Consider the following 14,713-nt stretch of genomic DNA (forward strand, 5'->3'; position numbering starts at 1 on the left):
TGACTTATCAAAACTGCAGCCCAGAGATAAAGATAAATGTAGGATCTCTGCCCCATATCATGCTGTTCTCAGATGAAAGAAAATACCTGGTAACAGATCCCCTTTAACTGTACTTTCTATATTGTATTTCAAATATATATATTAGGCTTAGCGGCCAAGTTGAAAGTGGCAAGATAGCTAGATAGAGATCTATCTATCTACACACACACACACACACACACGCTTGCCACTTTCAACTCCGCCACTAAGGCCACAGCCCCACACTCAGTATTCGGTCAGTATTTTTTCCTCAGGGGTGGGAGCCAAAACCAGGTAAGGAACAATCAGAGAAAAGGTATAATAGAAACAAGTGCAGCAATTCTGCATTTATCACCCACTCCTAGTTTTCGGTTTCCACTCCTAAGAAAAAATACTGACCAAATACTGATAGTGGCGCCGTGGTCTAAGCCCAATAGTAGAATCATACTTCCTGTTCCCATTATAGTCACAGGCAGGCTTAGTTCTCTTTCACACGTCAGTGTCTCCAGTACGAGTGGTGACAGTTTCCACACGTACGGGAGACACTGATACACGCAGACCCATTCAAATGAATGGGTCTGTGCACACCTCAGTGTGTTTTCAGTGTGTCCGCGTGCTCCACATTGAGACATGTCTGTTTTTTGCGGATGCAAAGTCCGCAAAAGTGCCTCACGCTGAATACACACAGATGACATCCGTGTGTCATCAGTGTGACGCAGACCGGCGCTGTAATCCATGTGACCGCTGGCAGAGGAGCCGGGGAAAATGAGCCGCTCTGGAGCTGCGCTCAGTGAGTGACAGGACACTGCTCCTGAGCTGCAGCTCCAGAGCGGCTCATTCTCCCCAGTTCCTCGGCAGCAGCGGTCACATGGATTACAGCGGGGGGACACCTAGGAGAGGTGAGTACATGGATTTCATTATTTTATTCTTATTTTTACAGGTGTGGACACAGCAGGATCAGACTGCCACAGCCCTCATCATGGTCCCTCTTGGTGCTGATCGCAGTGCCAGCAGGGAACCAGGATGAGGGCAGCGTTCAGCACCGGCACTTGGGAACAGCGCTAACTGTAGCACTGATTCCCAGGCGCCGTCCATGTGACCCTGATGCGGCACAAGTGTGACACGGATATCTCTGGTAACGGTTTTTCCGGTACCGGAAATATCCAGACGTGTGAAACTAGCTTTAAAAGAAAAGGTAACAGCTCTATATATAGTAGATGACATAGGATTCACCATTCACAATAGTGATGTCACAGCTCACCTCCTCACCCCTCATTAATAAAGACCAAATCAGAGCATGCATGACAGTCCAGCTGAACAGAGCTTGTCTATGGTTGCCATGTCCATATGCCTGCTGAACAGAATGTATGAGTCTAGCTTAGTGGGACGTGTGAATCTTTTTTAACCCCTTAATATTTAGGACATTAGGAGGCAGCTCCATTTTTCAAATGTGTCATGTACACTTTACATGGTAATAACTTTGGAAAGCTTATGTACCCAAGTGATTTTGAGACCTGTGATGAATTTTACTTTACATTAAAGGCTTTGGGACAAAAGTCTGCAGTCACTGACCGCACGCTGTTGCAATTCATGAGTAGTCTCGATACAGGCATGTGACCACATATGTGATTTGCATAATTGCAGTCACATGCCGACTAGGTTGGTTTAGCTTGTCTCAATAGAAGAGAATTGGAAGAAGCCAGATGAGTATAGTCGGCACTTGACCGCCTGCTCGCATCAGGAACTGGTGAATCGTGAGAGTGTGCAATCACAGAGCGACTGCAGACACGGTCCAAAGCCTGGACAACCCCTTCTGGCACCGTTCTTTAAGTTACTGAAAGAGTGACTAAACATTTGCTGTTATTTTTTATGCTGTTCTCTTAATTGCAAGTAGATCGGAATGGGTCTGGGTCCTGAGACCCCCATCGATCACTCAAAACTCAACAAGAGGTGAACCAGCTTAGGAGACAAAGGGCCAGCTCCTGTCGCAGCGCAGAGTGGGGTACAGATAAAAAAGAAAGACTTTATTGTATGTCAAATTTTGGGGGGTTGGGAGAAGGCAATAAACAACTTATAAGCTCAAAGGCAGTTTTTCATATTTTCAGAAGCCTAGTTTTTGTAGGCATCAATTCAGTTCTCAAGAGGATTTAAAGAGCATAATAGAAGCCCCCCCACAAATCATACTACGGAAAAAAGCTTCCCTTAAAGGAAATCTGTCACCAGATTATTTCTACCTCATCTGAAAGCAGCAAAATGTAGGAAAAGAGACCCTGATTCCAGCGATGTATCACTTAGTTGCCTGGGTGCAGCAGTCGTGACACAGTTTTTAGATGCAGCAGAGCAAAGAAAGCTAACCCTGCCCACACTAGAGTTTTCTATGTACACTGTATATTGACAATAAGCTGTTTATCAGAGGGGGGGCGTGGTCGGACCAGTGCTCGCATGCACTGTAGTCCAGGAAGTGATAATCTCCTGAGGATAAAACCTTCATTGTGTTGAAACAGTGCACAGCCCAATAAGTGACACATCCCTGAAATCTGTGTTTCAGCCCCTACCTCATGCTGTCCTCAGATTACACAGTAAAACCTATTGACAGATTTCATTAAAGGCTACGTTTTCATGATGAGTATTTGTTGCGTTTTTGATGCTGCAAACTTTAGGTAAATTGGGTTACTTGCTGCTTTGAGTGCGTTTTAATGCAGCATCTTTTGTCTCTTCTTGGTGTGTCATGCTTTAAATAAAGTTGCTTTGCTTGTGATACTTCACGGTATTTGGCTTTAACAAAACTTTCATACAGTCATGGGTGTATTACACACGTTCTTAACCTGCACAATTAATGTCATTCTACGGCAAAAGTCCACACAAGACTGCAGGTCAGTTTACTCTATTCCAAAAAAAAAAAAAAAAAAAAAAAGAGGGAAAGAAGCACAGTGCGCATGAGATTTCTAAGAGGCCCATCCACTTTGCTGGAACAGCAAGAAGCTCCCCAAACCACGGGGGGAAGCACGCATTGCACCCCAAACCACGGCGCGGCACGCATCGCTCCGGCTTGCATGACTGCAGCCAAGTATATTTTTCACTGAAGCAATCTGCTATTTCAAGGAAAATAAACATAAAAGATCAGGCAGAAGACAATATCCAGAGAGACTAATCCAAAGCGGCCATCTAGACTAGTCCACACATATATTCCTATAGCCCCGGCATGATCTTCAAACTATTTATTCAGAGAAAAATATACCTGCCTGCAATCATGCAGCTTAAAGAATAAGGTAAAGACACACCCCCTGTTAAGAGTCCGGTGGGCGGTCCTGATCCTCAGGGGTCAGGCAATCCTGTCCCGATTGACATCTCAGAGGCAAGTAAACTATTCTAAGTCGTCTTCACGGTCACTGCAGTGGATGTCTAAGAGAGTGACTTGTACTGACAAACAAAGGCATGTGTGACGACAGTGGACCGTGTGGGAGAATGGCCCTTACTATGGCTAGCTGCACAAGAGCGAATGTTCTCTCATCCGAGAGAATGGGGTCAATTAAGTAAATCAGAGGCTGATCAGAGCGTGAGCACAGTGTGATCAGATTCTCTCAGATGAGAACATGGAGAATAAAATGTCTCTATCTTCTCCATTCTATCAGTCTGTGGAAATAAAACTGCACTCAGATGTCATTGAGTGCAGTCTGATGGTTTTCATGGCCGAATGCGATCTGAATATCAGATCAAAATTTGGCATGCTGTGAATCTGACATGTGCGTGGGCCAATAGAACAACATTGGTCCCAGTGCGATACAATGTTTTGTCTGTTCGCACTTAGACGAAAAATACAGCCACGTGCACGAGCCATTAGGATAACTCATGAGATTAGTGGGAGTCCGATACACCAGCTAGCTATCAGCGGCACACCTAGGGCCGGCGACCCACCCCCCAGCCAACCATCAGCGGCACACCTAGGGCCGGCGACCCACCCCCCAGCCAACCATCAGCGGCACACCTAGGGCCGGCGACCCACCCCCCAGCCAACCATCAGCGGCACACCTAGGGCCGGCGACCCACCCCCCAGCCAACCATCAGCGGCACACCTAGGGCCGGCGACCCACCCCCCAGCCAACCATCAGCGGCACACCTAGGGCCGGCGACCCACCCCCCAGCCAACCATCAGCGGCACACCTAGGGCCGGCGACCCACCCCCCAGCCAACCATCAGCGGCACACCTAGGGCCGGCGACCCACCCCCCAGCCAACCATCAGCGGCACACCTAGGGCCGGCGACCCACCCCCCAGCCAACCATCAGCGGCACACCTAGGGCCGGCGACCCACCCCCCAGCCAACCATCAGCGGCACACCTAGGGCCGGCGACCCACCCCCCAGCCAACCATCAGCGGCACACCTAGGGCCGGCGACCCACCCCCCAGCCAACCATCAGCGGCACACCTAGGGCCGGCGACCCACCCCCCAGCCAACCATCAGCTGCACACCTAGGGCCGGCGACCCACCCCCCAGCCAACCATCAGCTGCACACCTAGGGCCGGCGACCCACCCCCCAGCCAACCATCAGCTGCACACCTAGGGCCGGCGACCCACCCCCCAGCTGCACACCTAGGGCCGGCGACCCACCCCCCAGCTGCACACCTAGGGCCGGCGACCCACCCCCCAGCCAACCATCAGCTGCACACCTAGGGCCGGCGACCCACCCCCCAGCCAACCATCAGCTGCACACCTAGGGCCGGCGACCCACCCCCCAGCCAACCATCAGCTGCACACCTAGGGCCGGCGACCCACCCCCCAGCCAACCATCAGCTGCACACCTAGGGCCGGCGACCCACCCCCCAGCCAACCATCAGCTGCACACCTAGGGTCGAAGAGGGGCCTGATTAGTTTGGGGGGGGGTATCCCAAGAGGGAAGCACAGAACACAAATCCTCAGTTTGTAGTGCTTCCTATTTTCCAGTTAACTCACAATATCATAAAAACAAAAGAAGCCCCTAAAAAGGGAAACAACTAATTTTTGGCAAAAAGACAACAGGAGAAGCCCCCCCCCCACACACACACAGAAGCAGTGGGCACAGAGAGCAGATCACACACTGGAGAGTCGCAGAGACTCTCTCTCTGCATGAGGCATCGGACATGATATTGCCATCATCGCTGGCAGGTGGAGATGCGACATTTGTGCTCCTCTCCCAGCGCAGCGCACACTATGCCGCGGACGTGCATGGGTTAACCCGCCTGGTCCCGCGGCCTGATGTAAACAGCCGCACCACGAGGACGCAGCAGCGGAGCCCCGGCTGTCAGCCGCACGCCCCTGCCTCTTACCCCGCGCACACCACCTGGCCCGGCTTCGCACACAGCTCCAGCACCACTCCGGCCCGGTCCGACTTGACTTTTCTCTCGGGCGCTCTGTGAGGCCTCCCGGCCTCGTCCTGTGAGCCTCGGCGCTCCTTCACGTCAGCCCCCGGGATAGTAACTCCGAGGGCCAGCACGGAACCGATCTGCACCGACGTCCCCGCAGACACCTTCCATTCCAGCAGGCGCATGGGTCGGGGCCCCGGGAGGCGGACGTCGTTGCATTGGCTCGGCTTGGACACTTCCCCGTCCTCCTGCGCTCTCATGCTGAGCATGTCCCGGCCCACACTCCGCCAGGCTGGGCGTCCGCTCGCTGTAGATGCTGAATTCTAGTGGGCGAAAGGACCTACGATGACGTCACGCCCATGTGACCAAACTCTCGTGCGGGAGGAGTCTGTGTACAGTATACAGGAAGTGTGGAGGGAACTGCCGCATCCCATCCAAGGGAGAGGGAGCTGCGGGCGGATAGAGGGGACATAGGGGGTGAGAGAGGTGTGATAGAAGGGGACACGAGGGGGAAGAGAAGTGGGAGAGAGCTGTGATAGAAGGGGACATGGGGGGGAGAGAGGTGTGATAGAGGGGGGACATGGGGGAGAGAGGTGTGATAGAGGGGGGATATGGGGGAGAGAGGTGTGATAGAGGGGGGACATGGGGGAGAGAGGTGTGATAGAAGGGGACATGGGGGGGGAGGTGTGATAGAGGGGGACGTGGGGGGGGGAGAGGTGTGATAGAGGGGGGACATGGGGGGGAGGTGTGATAGAGGGGGGACATGGGGGAGAGAGGTGTGATAGAGGGGGGACATGGAGAGAGAGGAGTTATAGAGGGGAACATGAGGGGGGAGAAAGGTTTGATAGAGGGGAAGAGAGATGTGATAGAGGGGGACATGAGGGGAGAGAGGTGTGATAGAGGGGGACATGGGGGTGAGAGGTGTGATAGAGGGAGCATGGGGGGGTGAGAGGGGGGGACATGGGGGTGCAGAATGTGTGTGTGATAGAGGAATACATAGAGTATAAGGTTGTGTGTGATAGAAGGGTACATGGGGTTGCAGTCTTTGTGACAGTGGTACATGGGGTGTAGGCTGTGTGTGATGGGGGGTACATGAGGTGCTGACTGTGTGTGCAGCAGAAAAATGAACATATTGTACAGCAATTTAAAAACAACATTGCTGTGCAGATTTTCAGTATTGTGTTACCCATTTTATCCTCTTCAGGGTTCAGAAACAGTGAAGCTGTTCAAAGAAGTAATATGTACATTCTTCAGGAATCTGTCACCAAGAGGCTTTTGCACATAACCTGAGAGCAGAATATTGTAGAGACCGAGACCCTGATTCCAGAGATGTGTCACTTTCAGGGCTACTTGCTGTAGTTTTTAAAAGCAATGTTTTATCAGCAGGATATAATTACTAGAGGACTAGTAAGCCTGCTGCCATTATTCATTTGGTCTGTATAACCCCATCAGCACCACTGAATCAGTGGTGGGAGCAGGATTATGCATCTCAGCATTCAGAGAAGTAGTAGATCTGGAGAAGAAAAAAATATTTTATCACGTTTGCAGCAAGCAGTCTAGTAAGTTATACAGACAGTGGATATAAAAAGGCTACACATGTCTGTCATGGAAAAAAAATCATGCCAAGAAGAATTCTTTCAGATCTTTCTCCACCTTGAATGTCACCTATAATCTGTATAATTCAATTGAAAAATCTTTCTTGGTGGAAAAATAACTAAAATAATGTGGTTGCAAAATTATGCACACCGTTTAACTAATATTTTTTTGAAGTACCCTTTGAATTTATGTCAACATTCAGTGTTTTTGGTTAGGAGTCTATCATCATGAGACATCTAGAATTTGACAGACACTCCCAAAAATGATGCACATCATGCTTGCTCTATATGCATCATTACAGTCTATGGCAGGGCCGGCGTCAGCACCCGGCGCACCCGGGCAAATGCCGGGGCCCTGAGCAGGCAGAGGGGCCCACTGGCGGTCGCGCACCCCGCTGGGCTATGGGCGGAGGAGAGCGGTGTCAGCGCCCGCCCTTCTCCGCCGCTTGCTCAGGGCCCCGGCAGCTGGATACTTACCTCTCCCCGTGCCTCCGCAGATCAGCTGTCTTCCTGCTCTGCGCTCCCTGTGACATCTCAGGTCAGAGGGCGCGGTGACGTCTTTACACCGCGCCCTCCCCTGAGCCGTCACAGGGAGCGCTGAGCGGGAAGACGCTGACAACGCTGGAGTTCGGACCCGAGCAGCGGGCAGCAGGTAGCAGGTGAGGAGAAGGGAGGTGAGTATTTGATTTTTTTTTTTTTTATGTATGGAGGCATGGGGCAGTATAAAGAGAAGGGGGGGGGAGGGGGTGGCATCCTCCATGGAGCATTATAAAGAAAGGGGGGGGCATCCTGCATGAGGCATTATAAAGAGGGGGGTGACATCCTGCATGGGGCATTATAAAGAGGGGGGGACAGCCTGTATGGGGCATTATAAGGTGGGGAACAGCCTGCATAGTGCATTATAAGGGGGGGGGGGCAGCCTGTATGGGGCATTATGTGGGGGGTAACAGCCTGCATGCAGCATTATATGGGGGCCAGTATCCTGTATGGAGCGTTAAAAGGGGACCGGTATCCTGTATGGAGCGTTATAAGGGGACCGGTACCCTGTATGGAGCGTTATATGGGGGCCAGTATCCTGTATGGAGTTTTATAAGGGGACCAGTATCCTTTATGGAGCGTTATATGGGGACCGGTATCCTGTATGGAGCGTTATATGGGGGCCAGTATCCTGTATGGAGCTTTATAAGGGGACCAGTATCCTGTATGGAGTGTTATATGGGGGCCAGTATTCTGTACGGAGCCTTATATGGGGGCCAGTATTCCGTATGGAGCCTTATATGGGGACCAGTGTTCCGTATGGAGCCTTATATGGGGGCCAGTATTCCGCATGGAGCCTTATATGGGGGCCAGTATTCCGCATGGAGCCTTATATGGGGGTCAGTATTCCGCATGGAGCCTTATATGGGGGCCAGTATTCCGTATGGGGCCTTATATGGGGGCCAGTATTCCTTATGAGGCCTTATATGGGGGCCAGTATTCCGTATGGGGCCTTATATGGGGGCCAGTATTCCGTATGGGGCCTTATATGGGGGCCAGTATTCTGTATGGAGCGTTATATGGGGGACAGTATTCTGTGTTGAGCGATTCACCGGTTTCTGAGCTATTGTGGAATTTACAATAGATATCACTCATGTAATGTAAGAAGTGAAATCTTTGCATTGTACTATATATATATATTTCTCCGCCGTATCTCTGCATCATGAATCATGGTATGTGTTAAAGGGGCCCACTGAGACTCTTTCGCCCGGGGCCCAGAAAAACCTGGAGCCGGCCCTGGTCTATGGCCCCGTCTTTGCATACGTCTGGACCCCGCTTTGTGGGGATTTCGGACCCATGTCCCAACGGAGACATAGGGTGCTTTCACATTGTTTTCTAATATCTTAGAAAATGTTTTCTACCCTTTTGATAATTTTTCAACAATGATGGCAGCAGTGTGCTGATTATTATTTAAGATGAGTCTAAATGTGGTAGGCTATTTCTGAGCACAGCCACATCCCAATTATAAAAAAGTGTGCACATTTCTCCACTCAAAAGGATTTGTTTCAAATTTGATTTGTACAGATTTTGGGTGATCTTAAAGGTGGATAAACCTCTGAAATGAGTCGTCTTAGTGTGATTTTTTTAACATGACAAAATCCCAGCATTTTAACAGGGGTGTGTACAGTCATGGCCAAAAGTTTTGAGAATGACACCAAAATTATATTTTCACATGATCTGCTGGCCTCTGGTTTTTATTAGTTTTTGTCTGATGTTTATATCACATACAGAAATATAATTGCAATCATATTATGAGTACCAATAGGTTATATTGACAGTTAGAATGAGTTAATGCAGCAAGTCAATATTTGCAGTGTTGCCCCTTCTTCTTCAAGACCTCTGTAATTCTCCCTGGCATGCTCTCAATCAACTTTTGGACCAAATCCTGACTGATAGCAGTCCATTCTTGCATAATCAATGCTTGCATTTTGCCAGAATTTGTTGGTTTTTGTTTGTCCACCCGTCTCTTGATGATTGACCACAAGTTCTCAATGGGATTAAGATCTGGGGAGTTTCCAGGCCATGGACCCAAAATCTCTATGTTTTGTTCCATGAGCCATTTAGTTATCACCTTTGCTTTATGGCAAGGTGCTCCATCATGCTGGAAAAGGCATTGTTGGGCGCCAAACTGCTCTTGGACGGTTGGGAGAAGTTGCTCTTGGAGGACATTCTGGTACCATTCTTTATTCATGGCTGTGTTTTTAGGCAAGACTGTGAGTGAGCCGATTCCCTTGGCTGAGAAGCAACCCCACACATGAATGGTTTCAGGATGCTTTACAGTTGGCATGAGACAAGACTGGTGGTAGCGCTCACCTCTTCTTCTCCGAATAAGCTGTTTTCCAGATGTCCCAAACAATCGAAAAGGGGATTCATCAGAGAAAATGACTTTGCCCCAGTCCTCAGCAGTCCACTCCCTGTACCTTTTGCAGAATATCAGTCGGTCCCTGATGTTTTTTCTGGAGAGAAGTGGCTTCTTTGCTGCCTTCCTTGAAACCAGCCCTTGCTCAAAGAGTCTACGCCTCACAGTGCGTGCAGAAGCACCCACACCAGCCTGCTGCCATTCCTGAGCAAGCTCGGCACTGCTGGTAGTCCGATCCCGCAGCTGAAACAGTTTTAAGATACGGTCCTGGCGCTTGCTGGTCTATCTTGGGTGCCCTGGAGCCTTTTTGACAACAATGGAAGCTCTCTCCTTGAAGTTCTTGATGATGCGATAGATTGTTGACTGAGGTGCAATCTTTGTAGCTGCGATACTCTTCCCTGTTAGGCCATTTTTGTGCAGTGCAATGATGGCTGCACGTGTTTCTTTAGCGATAACCATGGTTAACTGAAGAGAAACAATGATACCAAGAACCAGCCTCCTTTTAAAGTGTCCAGTGATGTCATTCTTACTTAATCATGACTGACTGATTGTCAGCCCTGTCCTCATCAACACCCACACCTGTGTTAATGGATCAATCACTAAAACGATGTTAGCTGCTCCTTTTAAGGCAGGACTGCAATGATGTTGAAATGTGTTTTGGGGGTTAAAGTTCATTTTCTGGGCAAATATTGACTTTGCAAGTACAGTAATTGCTGTTAAGCTGATCACTCTTTGACATTCAGGAGTATATGCAAATTGCCATTACAAAAAATGAAGCAGTAAACTTTGGAAAAATTACTATTTGTCTCATTCTCAATACTTTTGGCCATGACTGTAGATAGTTTATATCCATTGTCCCTACATCATGTTGCTATTAGATGTAGCAAAAACCTGGTGACAGACTCACTCTAATGATATTGGCTGTATGTTTGGGGTAGTTATCATGCTGCAGAATCAAATTGGAGTCAATCAAATGCCTCCATGATATTGCAATAATGGATATGTAGCTGCCTGTGGGGGACACCACGTGAGTTCTTTAACTCTGCATATGGCCCTAGCGGGGGTCACCGGTTATTCCCGCTAGGCCGAAAGTCTTTTCCGGACAAATTCAATTAGATCACGTTGAGCTTCTTTAACCCCAACCGTTCCCCTCCCAACCTGAGTACCTAAACCCAATTGGCCCCGGTACCGTGAGTGAACAGTAGAAGTGACGGCCCTGTTCACGTATGCAGCTCCTCTGCTTTCACTGGCGTGACTTTCCTGGGACAGCCGTCTCTCAACTCTTCTCTTCTTTTCTGTTGGAGGCAATCTCTCAAGCCTTGGGTAGGGGGGTCCAGACCTCGTCTGTCGGCGGGCGACGTCGGGTTCCGCGAACTCACTCAGCACCGCAATCAGGCTCCGAGTCTCCTCAGCAGGCACAGCACTCGGGTCACATCTGTGAGGGATCCGGAGCTCTTCCACCGGCGCCCGGCTGTGGCACGTCACAGGCCTCTGGCTTAGGCCTGCCACGCGGGGCTTCTCAGCACGCAGAGAACATGTCTCCTCCTCTGCTGCTTGGCGCCAAAAACTCCTCAGGCTTGGCGCGCTGGCCTCTTATCTCCAGGAACCCCTTCCTGGAAGTCACCTGATCAGGTTCAGCGTTTAAATCTGCTCCCTCTTCAACTTCTCCTGTATATCTTGGTTCCCCTTGACTGTGTCTGGCCAGCAGATGGCAGTCTCTCTCCATCTTTGAAGCATCATATAAGAGTTCTCTTAAAGGCTCTCTCGCTTCTGCTACATTCCTCCCTTCTTTTTGTTCGCCAGTCCTCGGGCGAGTGGATTTCTTGCAGATTTAATGTCTCTTTCCAGGCAGTGCAAGTTCAGACAGGAGTTGAGCACACTCCTGCGTTTTCTGTTTGATCTGAGACCAGATAAACTCTTCTTGAGCATATAGGTTAGGAGGAATTCCGGCATTAGGCCGCTCAGTTCTGCGGGGCTCCTCCTGCGGAGGTGACTCCGGGATATCCGATGAATCATCCACTGGGGATTGCAAGTCACTTCTCGACTCATTCTGGGTTCCACTCGGGGTTGGCATCGACGGTTCTGACGGGCCCAACTGCATTGTGGCCCATCCTTCTTCATCCCCCAAGGTTCCTGTATGTGGCACTCCAGCCAATTCGTTTGAGGGCCCAACCTCGTTACAGGCTTCTGCTTCAGAGGAACAAGGTCGCAGCATATTGCGGTGCAACACCCTGGGTGTCGCGGCGTCATCCCCTTCGGGCCTAACCTCGTAGACTGGGTTGTCTGGGTGAACCTTCTTCACCACCCAATATAGTATCGCCTCCTAACGATGGTCCAGTTTACTCCCAAATCGTTTGACCCTTACCAGTACACGGTCTCCTGGCTGGAGTGATCCACCTGAGGTCGGGGGCTGATCTGCATGCTCAACTGCCTGAAACTTCTGAGCAACCAATCTTCTCACTGTATGGAGCCGGCGCTGGTGTTCTCGAATCCAGGTACTTGGGCTACTGCCCGGGCCAGAGTCTTCTGAGTCTAGCTCCAGTTCAGTAATTTCTCGCCCACTTCTTCCAAACAGCAACATGTAAGGGGTGTAGCCAGTAGTCTCATGAACTCGATTATTATACACCCACACCAGCTCGGACACAAATTCAGGCCACTTCATCTTTTTGTCCCCTTCCAGCGTTCGCAACATTTGCAACAGGGTTCGGTTGAAGCGCTCACATGCGCCATTCCCTTGAGGGTGATAGGGCGTTGTTCGGGATCGGTCGATCCCATAGATGCGGTATAGTTCATCCATCACTCGTCCTTGGAAGCAGGCCCCCTGGTCAGAATGTATTCGCTTCGGGCACCCATAAATCCGGATGAAATCCTGACAGATGGCCTTAGCTGCGGCTTCTGCTGTCTGGTCTTTGGTAGGCGTCACTACTGCGAACTTGGTGAAGTGATCAGTCATGACAAAGCAGTGTCCATAACCATTGTATGAAGTTCCTATCATCAGGTAGTCAATCATCAGGACTTCCAAGGGGGCAGAAGTTCGGATGGTCTGAATGGGAGCTCTTTGTTCCGGGGGCTTGTTCAACTTACACTGGCGACATGTTCGGCAGACCCCCTTGACTTCTTGCCGCAGTTGAGGCCAATACACCAGCCGTTGCAACCACTGAAAGGTCTTCTCTACGCCGAAGTGAGCACCTCTTCTATGAGCTTCCTGGGCTAGCTGCGTTACCAGCGCTCCTGGAACTGCTACCTGCCAGGTAACATCAAACTCTTGAGGTAGCTGGATTTTTTGGCATAGCAAGCCATCCTTCAGGAAGAGCCTCTCCCACTGGCCTAGGATTTGTAGGGTAGTTGGAAGTGAAGCGGCTCTGGCTTCCTGGTCTGGTCTTTGACCAAGGGCAACCCATTCTCTCAGCTTTGCCAGCTCTGGGTCAGATTGTTGCAGATGTATCCACTCGTCTCTTGAGCAGGCCAGAATTTGAGTGGGCCTCGGCTCCTCTCTGGTCTCCTGGGCGTCGACCACGGCAGCGGCGAACTGGCTGAAATCCGGAATCTCGTCCCCTTCAAGCTCCTCATCTCTGTCCCTCTTCGGCCGCGTCTGAGTGACCCGGGACAGGGCATCTGCATGAGTGTTCAGGGCCTTGGACCGATAGGCGATTTTATACTGGTATTTGGACATCCTTGCGACCCACCGCTGCTCTAACGCGCCCAGTTTGGCGTTCTCCAAGTGGGCCAAAGGGTTGTTATCTGTCCGCACTTGCACTTCTGACCCTGACAAGTACTCAGCAAATTTCTCGGTCATGGCCCACACCAGTGCCAGTAGCTCCAGCTTAAACGAACTGTAGTTGTCCGGATTCTTCTCCGTATCTCGGAGCGACCTGCTGGCATACGCGATCACCCGCTCTTTTCCTCCTTGCACTTGAGCCAGCACTGCTCCCAGTCCATGCAAGCTTCCATCAGTGTACAACATAAAAGGCTGCGAAAAGTCAGCGTAGGCCAGAATTGGGGCATCCGTTAGCGCCATTTTCAATGCTCAGAATGCCTCTTCTTGTCGTGGGCCCCACTGAATGGGCTGCCACTTGGCTCCCCCAGCCGTTCCTCTCAGCAATTCATTGAGCGGGATCGCAATCTTAGCGAAGTCTTTAATGAATCTGCGGTAGTATCCAGCGAGCCCCAGAAATTCCCTCAGTTCTTTTAGATTGGCGGGTGTGGGCCACTTCTGCACGGCAGCTACTTTCTCCGCAGTGGGGTGCACTCCTGCACTGGACACAGTGTGCCCCAGATATTCAATTTGTCGCTTGAAGAGACGACACTTACGATGCTTAATTTTCAGGCCGTGCCTTTGAAGCCGTTCTAACACTTGTTCCAGTCGGCGGAGATGATCTTCAAACGTAGCGGAATAGATAATTATATCGTCCAGATATATTAAAGTGGCTTCAAAGTTGAGGTCCCCCAAGCATCTCTCCATCAGTCTTTGGAAGGTTGTCGGCGCATTTGTTAGCCCGAACGGCATCCGATTGAACTCAAACAGGCCCATAGGGAGAATAAAAGCTGTCTTCGGACGATCCTTCTCAGCTACTGGGACCTGCCAATAGCCACTGGCCAGGTCGAGGGAAGAGAAGAACTTGGCGCTTCCTAGCGCAGATAGAGACTCTTCAATTCGAGGGAGTGGATAGGAGTCCCGTACTGTACAGGCATTCAGCTTCTGATAGTCTACACAGAATCTCAGGGTACCATCCTTCTTCCGGACCAGCACGATAGGAGCCACCCAAGGACTCTGACTTTCGCAGGTCACGCCGTTCCGCAACATGTGGGCCAACAGCTCTTTCACCTTCTGGTACATTTGAGGCGGGATCTGCCGATATCTCTCT

General features: G+C 50.5%; 1 protein-coding gene across 1 annotated transcript in view; it reads right to left on the bottom strand.

Moving 5' to 3' along the window:
* CTDP1 (CTD phosphatase subunit 1) overlaps positions 1-5,714 on the bottom strand; it is a 156,884-nt gene extending 151,170 nt beyond the window's left edge. The window contains exon 1 of the mRNA XM_073678901.1: positions 5,322-5,714. Coding sequence (XP_073535002.1) covers positions 5,322-5,626 — 305 coding nt within the window. The 5' untranslated portion in view covers positions 5,627-5,714. The remainder of the gene's footprint in view (positions 1-5,321) is intronic.
* Between the last annotated feature and the right edge of the window lie 8,999 nt (positions 5,715-14,713).

This window comes from Phyllobates terribilis, unplaced genomic scaffold, assembly GCF_046119375.1.
Source record: "Phyllobates terribilis strain yellow unplaced genomic scaffold, ASM4611937v1 Scaffold_4__5_contigs__length_816908805, whole genome shotgun sequence".
NCBI classification, from domain to species: domain Eukaryota; kingdom Metazoa; phylum Chordata; class Amphibia; order Anura; family Dendrobatidae; genus Phyllobates; species Phyllobates terribilis.